We start from the raw sequence: 8,249 nt of genomic DNA, 5'->3' as shown, positions 1-8,249 counted from the left end.
TTTTCTTCACTCAAGGTTTTTGAATCCACCCAGCGTGCATCTGAGCTGGTCCTGAACCAGGGGATGGTGGCAGTGAGCAGCCCAGTGAGCAGCCCACAGCCTCAGCAGCAGCTCAGTCACCCAGTGAGAAACATTCCCCAAGCACAACCCAACACATCCCTGCAGCCCTGGCAGGAGAGTGGGGAGCAGGGCAGGGGCTGTGCCCGAGGGTGAGGCCAAAGAGAGGGGAAAGAGCACAGCAGGGGCACCCCGGACATGGGACCTGCACTGGGGACAGGGGACCAGCACTGGGGACACAGGACCAGCCCCTGGGGACAGGGGACCAGCACTGGGGACAGGGGACCAGCACTGGGGACACAGGACCAGCACAGGGGACAGGGGACCTGCACTGGGGACACGGGACCAGCACCTGGGACACAGGACCAGCACTGGGGACACAGGACCAGCACTGGGGACATGGGACCAGCACTGGGGACATGGGACCAGCACAGGGGACACAGGACCTGCACTGGGGACATGGGACCTGCACTGGGGACAGGGGACCTGCACTGGGGACACGGGACCAGCACTGGGGACAGGGGACCAGCCCCTGGGGACACGGGACCAGCACTGGGGACACAGGACCAGCCCCTGGGGACAGGGGACCAGCACTGGGGACACAGGACCAGCACTGGGGACACAGGACCAGCCCCTGGGGACACAGGACCAGCCCCTGGGGACAGGGGACCAGCACTGGGGACACAGGACCAGCCCCTGGGGACATGGGACCAGCACTGGGGACACAGGACCAGCACTGGGGACAGGGGACCAGCACTGGGGACAGGGGACCTGCACTGGGGACAGGGGACCTGCACTGGGGACAGGGGACCAGCACGTGGCTCCATCGGGTGCTTGGGGGTCTCTCAGCTCAGCAGGGCAGGTGGAGAGGCTCCTCCTGCTAAAGGTTTACAGGGCACTCGTGCTGTGATTATCATCAGGCCACTGGGATGCTGAGATAAGGAAGTTTGGAATGCCCAAAGAACTGAGTTAATGATCCCCATTCTCAGAACACAGGGCAACACCCTGTGATGGGTCTTATCTGTTCTTATCTGTGTAACTTTTATGGATACTCTAAAAGCAATACAATACTGTGAAAAAAATATTAGGTTGCATTAGTTCTTTAATATTTACTAAACATTTATGGAAAAAAGCAATGTAGTTTCTCTTCAGATGGATTCTTTACATTTAATGTCCACAATGTTTATTCCTTTCACTCTTTACATTTCTCACACTGACTGGCAGTAAATTGGGCTGAAGTTATTTCTGAACCAAAGCTACTGCTGGTTCCTGGTGCTCTTTGATAGATCATGCACTGCCCCAGCAGAGGTTATCTTACCATGAGCTGTGCCCGTGACACAGCAGGATCACCTGGGAATAACAATGATCCCAGTCAGGGTCAGGGCCCTTCAACCCCCCATTACACCCTCAGCTCCCACAGAGGAGATCATTACCAGGATGACTTGCCAGTAACAGTTTCCAGTTGACTTTGGCTTGTGTTTCCAGAATGAGAATTAGAAAACACTTCCATGGAAGATGCAGAAAGCCAGGGGTAGGCTGTAGTCAGTGGGACAAAATACAGGATCACAAAGTCTTTACAGATGATGTGGAAAATGGTATCACCACTCAATAGCCCCCAGGACACTGGGATCCTCGGGAAGGGCTGTCCCCAGCTCCAGGGACTGGCACAGCAAAACCCAGAGCACAGAGCAACTCAGCTTGACCTGAGCTGAGCTTTACCTGAGCCCACCCTGGCAGTGGGGCCTGGTTCCCTGGGAAGGAGGGCACAGCCCAGCACATCCCTGGAGGAGGGCTCTGCCAGCAGGTGCCAGCTGGAAGGGCCCTGGAAGGGTTTTCTCATTCACACAGTAACGTATCTTATGAAAAATATCTGAGTGTGACTCAAACCAGCTTGTGAGAGGCTGAATGTTTACATTTAGACCAAGAGAGCAGAGCGAGCCTGGCATTCCACCTCCAGTGGGATTAAGAATGGGGCTGGGATTAAGGGCACGCTCCCAGATCCTGCCAGGCTGGCTGTTTATAACCAGCATTTTCCATTCCTTCAGCCAACCCCACTGGTGCTGCTGAGGGTGCAGAGCAGCCCTGCCAGCAGAGCTGGGAGCAGGAACTGCCAGGCACAGGTCAGCGAGGCAGCAGCAGCAGCAGCAGGAGCTGTTTGTGGGGTGGCTCTGGGCAGATCCCGAGCGGTGCTGACACCACATCCCAGCTCACACCTCCTGCACAGGGAGCATCCCCCAGAGCTGGGACAGAGCCCGGGGGCGAGGACACGGGGGCACATGGACACACCACTGGGAGCACATGGACACACCACTGGGAGCAGGAACCCTGTGCTGAGCTCCAGGCAGCAAGCCCAGGCTGAGGAATGAATAAATTCCTTCCTGGAGTTCCCTGCACAGAGGCCAAGCCCCTTCACTGGCTCTGGTGGCTCCAGGGGTGGGAGCAGGTGGGATCCCACAGCAGAGTCCTCACACAGGCAGGATGAGCTGGCTCGGTGCCTTTTGCAGTCAGATGTTTTGCTGGAGCTACAAGGATTTTTCTGCTTTTGTTTAACACAGGAAGGGATTATCTGGGAATGCATGTTTCCCACCCCAGGCCTGGAGGTCAGCTGCAAAGGGAAGCTGGTGGCTGCAGCATGAGCAGAGGTGCAAAAAGCTTTATTTGTTTCTACCTATTTCTATATCCCATGGGTAACTTGAATTTTCTTCTTCCCTTTCCTTCCCAGCCACACAAGAGGAAAAGAGAAAAGCCTCTCTGAAAGGGCCACATGCACAGAGCCTGTGATCCCCCAGGCCTCTCCAGGTGAGAGAACGTTCCCTGCAGGCACCAGAGAACATCCTGGGGGCACTGCCAGCACTGAGCCAGGCTGAGGAGCAGGGCTGGGACAGCTGAGGCCCCTCCTGCCCCCTCCTCTCCTGAGGTGACACTGCCAGCCCAGGCCATAAGGCATTTATCACATGAACAGGTAAATGTGATAACACATTTATCACATGGAACAGGTAAATGTGAGAACACATTTATCACATGGAACAGGTAAATGTGATAACACATTTATCACACAGAACAGGTAAATGTGATAACACATTTATCACATGGAACAGGTAAATGTGTTACCACATTTATCACACTGAACAGGTAAATGTGATAACACATTTATCACATGGAACAGGTAAATGTGATAGCACATTTATCACATGAACAGGTAAATGTGATAGCACATTTATCACATGGAACAGGTAAATGTGATAACACATTTATCACACGGAACAGGTAAATGTGATAGCACATTTATCACACTGAACAGGTAAATGTGATAACACATCACATGGAACAGGTAAATATGATAGCACATTTATCACATGAACAGGTAAATGTGATAGCACATTTATCACATGGAACAGGTAAATGTGATAACACATTTATCACATGGAACAGGTAAATGTGATAGCACATTTATCACATGGAACAGGTAAATGTGATAGCACATTTATCACATGGAACAGGTAAATGTGATAACACATTTATCACACTGAACAGGTAAATGTGATAGCACATTTATCACATGGAACAGGTAAATGTGGTAACACATTTACCCAGGCATGGGCTGGGGGTCACGTCCACCACTGCCTCCAGCAAGGGCAGCACAAACCCCACCCGTGGCTGGTGAACAGCCAGGGCTGGCACCCAGCTCAGCCACCTGGGTTTCATCTGCTGCTCAAGTGGTCCAGGTGTCCCCACCCTCCTGCCCCTGCTGAAGGCAGCTCCAGGGCACAGAGGAGCAGCAGAGAGGAGCAGCAGTTCCCTGGTGGGACAGGGCAGTGGGGAGGGAGCTGCTCTTTGCTCAGCCCAGGCACACGGAGCTGCTGGAGGCACAGGACAGAAGTGGTTTCAGACACACCCCGAGAGCAGGGTGCTGAGAGCTGAAGGAACAGGCAGGAGTGGGATGGCAGATTGTCCACAGCTGCCCCAGGCAGGGCACTGGGGCAGCCCCAGAACCTCCAGGGGATGCTGCAGGAGCACAGGGGGTGAGGAACACACAGGGCCTTGGAGCTGTCCTGGCTGGGACCATGCTGGGCTCATCCTTTACAGGCTGGTCTCACTGAGGAACTTCCAGGCTCTATTTTTATCTCTAAATTTTAAAATAATTACAGTTTTTATTTGCCTCTGCTAACCCCTTCCCTTCCCAGCAGCCACCTGAAAAACTCCACCAGTGAAAAAAGGGAATAAAAGTGTTTTCCTCTGTCACCAGTGGTTAACTCCAAGGATGCTGCTGCACACAGGACATCAAACATCACAACTCTATTCCAGTCACAGCTCTGAGAGAATTTCATCTCTTTAGGCATATGAATGCTACAAAGAAAGGAAAAAATATGTTCATGTCATAAACATCACAAGCTATGAGGAATATAGATCTTTGGAGGGAAATGCATTCATCAGTTGTCATATCCCATAAACTGCACCAGGAGAACAGTCCATAATGTCCATTCCAACACAGAAATTACTGTACAATCTACCTTCTACTTTGCACCCCAAGTACTACAAGTGGTCAGTGAGGATATACAACAATTCTACAGAGAAATCACTCAAGTGGATACATAAATGGGCCCTTTGGGGGTTAAATAAGATTTTCAATAGTTGCACAATGCTACATTCATGCTACCAAGTTCACTGAATTGGGATTTGAGAAAGGAAGAACAGTTTGCCTGTCTCCAGTTAGGAGGTGAAAGGGTCAGAAAGGGAGAGAGTTTTGTGTCAGCATTTTAATCTTCCCACAAGCATTTCCTTCTCCAGATAACATGACTTTGTGCTTTCAGTGCACCTCTGGCTCCCACCTCTCACACAGAGCTGGTGGAAGCTCCAATGTCAAACAGTAATTGGCATAAATTTGGGGTTCTTTTTCTTTTATATCTGGCATAATTTTCTTCCAAAAGCTACAGACTGGTGCCTGTTCTCCCCTTCACTGTAAGTCTGGCAAAGCTGACTGAGTCCAGGGATGAGATGTGGCTACCAAAGCTCCCAACCTGGGGGAGGCAACAGCCCACACCTGTCTGTGTGGCTTTCAGTGACTTTAAATACCTCTCTCCACCCATTCCTCTCCTTACTGTATGTACATTATTTCTTCAAAAGTTTTGCTATAAAACTGCTCTAAATGTAAAGGGTTCAGCAGTTCTAGCCAGGGGCCTGCTCCCCAAAATCACAACCACAGGTATGGCACAGGGGAAGGAGGACTCTACAGATCAGAACACCAAGTTCTCTTTGTAAGTAGTTAAAAGAAAATTTGTACATCTATTTTCCTTCACTTCACAATCAACAAATTTGAGATAGCAGGAAATCAGGAAAATAAGGTAATCCTTCCCTGTTCCCTCCCTTGCTTGTCAAAGAAATAACTTGTGTCACCTCCCAGAATTGCCAGTGACCTACATAGACTCTAAGTACTATTTGTCCTCTGAAAGGACAGCAGAATGTGAAAAAAGCCCCATTCCCAAAACCAAAAAAGCACCCCCTTACCCAACCAAACAAAAAATAAATAGATTCCAAAAGGTACCATCAAATATCAAGTACAGACCTGGGTTCTCAGGCTGCTCTGACAGAGCTCAGGGTTTTCTCTGTCCTCCACAGGGAGGGGCTGAGCAGCTCAGACCAAGACACAGGTCAGGGAAAAGGGGTGGGTTATGCACAAACAACTGGCAATCAAGTGAACAAAGAGTCAGACTCATGCTCCAAGCCTGTGCTGTGTCCCTCCAGAAGCATTCTCCCAAATGCCTCAGTGCTCAGCCCCCTCAGAGGGGTCTCCACACAGGAAGAGAGCTCCTCTCCCAACACACAGCAAAACACTGGCATGAACAATTAATTACCATGGCTATTAATTTCTAATTCTTTTTTATACCAAAGCGAGCCTGACAGAGGATTCCCAGCCAGGTCCCGTGTTTCTAACCTAAAGTATTTCAGCAAAACTAAAGTTCCATAGTTTTGCAAGCAGCAAAATAGAAAGTAATGAAGTTGTGGCTAACTGGAGGAGAACTACACATTGGTGAGAGCACGTACAGGTAGTGCAGCACAGCTACTCTGAAAGGAACCAAACCAATGCAGCAGACATGCAGGGTCTGCTAACTTATGTTAAAACCATGTTTGCTGGTGATTAAATATGTCTACAGAAGATATATTACCATTCTGAATATATTTTCAAGCAGACCAAAAATACCTCATCTATTGGTTATGGTGTGTTATTTTTAACTAATTAAATATCAGGAGAGATTTTATCCCCCTCCCTCGCTATAAAAATTGCACTTATTTTCTATTAAACAAAACAAACAAACAAAAAAGAAGATTTCAATTCTATATCCCAGTATATATTCACATGGAAATGGGATCATCTTGCTCTAAGCTTGCAGGAGTAGGTGTAGCAGTCCTTGCTCTCCAGGACTCCCAGCACAGAAAGTCCCACCAGGACAAGCCCCTGCTCCCTCTGTGCTCTGGTGACTTCTTCACTGTAGTGCATGGGTTAATTGGGTTTGTGTGGGTTTTTTTGTAAGAAAACCTGAGCTTCAAAAGTCTTTAAAAGGACCTGGAATCAAATCTGGCCCATTCTGACCCAAAACAGCTCAGTTCTGCCAGGAACTCCATCCTGTCCTCGTTTCACACAGCTCCTCCTGAGGCCCGGGGCTCGGACTGAGGCCAGCGAGGTGTCACTGTCACCCCCTTCCCTCCAGTCTCTCTTGGCCCAGGAGCCTTCTCCTGCCGACGCTTCCGAGGGCTCCTCCTTCCCTCCCTTTAGCACTGCTGCCTCCTGTAGGGCTGTGAAGGGCTCCCCGTGCCAATAAAAAAGTCTCTCTGCAATAAAGCATGACTTCTTGGACACTGGTGATGAGCTTCCTCTTGCAAAGGCTTCTCCAGCTCATAAAATGTCATCGTAATCCAACAGTTTGGAGTGCTGGCGGGTCTTCCAGAGGCGGTAAAGGCGGAAGTCAAAGTAAGTCTCAATCATTTGCTTACCTAGAAGTGAAACCAGGCAGAGGGGTCACACCCTGAAAGGAGCACAGAGGGTCACACCCTGAAAGGAGCACGAGGGAGAGGTGACAGCACACAGCAGCACAAACCCCAGCCCAGCGTGGGCACAGGGACACATCCATGGCAAATGCTGACACTGGGCACGTGGAGGGGCCCGTGAGAGCCAAAGATCTTTTCAGATCTCCTCAACCATGAACAGCTCCCTGTAATCCCTTGGCAGGGTTTGTTCCTGGGAGCAGGAACTGAGCACAAAGTCTGTCTCCAGACTTTGACCTCTCTGCTCTGAGGGCTGAGGGGAGCTGGGGGCTGGAGATGATCAGCCACAGCCTGCATGAGGCACAGGGACTTCAGAAGCTGTAAAACAAGAGTTAACTCCTTGTAAAGAAACACTAAAACTAATTAACACTGAAAATCCAAATTAAAAAATACATTTTTTTAAACGACCAGGCCATCCCTGTCCTGCCCCTGTCTGAGCTCACAGCAATGAGCTCACAGCACACACCAGGGCCAGCTGTGCCCCCCAGCCCCCCTGACTGAAGGGGATCTCACAGGCAGCCAGGAGGGGCATTTGAAAACACAAGGGCAAACAACCCTGCACTCAGACAGGGCTCAAGGAGGGGATTTTCACTTGTGAGGCCTGATTAAGATTAGTTTTAGATGACTTTGCAAAGGATTACAAGGGTACACTCTTAGCATGTCCCAGACTGATCGAGGGGATAAATTCAGACGTATTCTTCAGCCCAGCCTCCTGAAAGCTGAGCTGCTCTAATGCCTGCACACAGAACCCACTGCCTGGCCTGCTGAGCTGCCCACAAACCCAGGAATTTCCCTGCAAGCTGCTCCTGGACACATCCCAGCCTGTTTGCTCCTGTGCAGGCACCATGTGCAGCTGAACTGATCATGCACAGGGAACTGAACAGCCTGGGCTGGAGGGAGGTGGCCCTGCCCGTGGATGGGCTGGAACTGGGGGAGTCTGAAGGTCCCTTCCAACCCAAACCAGTCTGTGACTGATTCTGTGAGCTCTGTGACTCTGCACAGTTGAGCACCAATGTGCTCAACTCCTGCACATTCCTGAGAGTGAAGGGAGGTAAGAAAAACCCATCAGTGCTGAGACCAGAGCTGTGGGCAGCAGAGAAGCACTTACAGCTGAATCCTGCATGGTTTTATTAGCCAAGAACTAGAGCAAA

At 50.3% G+C, this 8,249-nt stretch overlaps 1 protein-coding gene across 1 annotated transcript in view; it reads right to left on the bottom strand.

The window, feature by feature from the left end:
- Positions 1-1,141: 1,141 nt before the first annotated feature.
- Positions 1,142-8,249, bottom strand: part of NSMF (NMDA receptor synaptonuclear signaling and neuronal migration factor) — a 49,704-nt gene continuing 42,596 nt past the window's right edge. The window contains 1 exon segment of the mRNA XM_036393813.2: positions 1,142-7,047. Coding sequence (XP_036249706.1) covers positions 6,950-7,047 — 98 coding nt within the window. The 3' untranslated portion in view covers positions 1,142-6,949.

This window comes from Molothrus ater, chromosome 20 (assembly GCF_012460135.2).
Source record: "Molothrus ater isolate BHLD 08-10-18 breed brown headed cowbird chromosome 20, BPBGC_Mater_1.1, whole genome shotgun sequence".
NCBI lineage: Eukaryota > Metazoa > Chordata > Aves > Passeriformes > Icteridae > Molothrus > Molothrus ater.
Note: the sequence above shows the minus strand (reverse complement) of the source record. Positions and strands in the feature narration are given on the sequence as shown.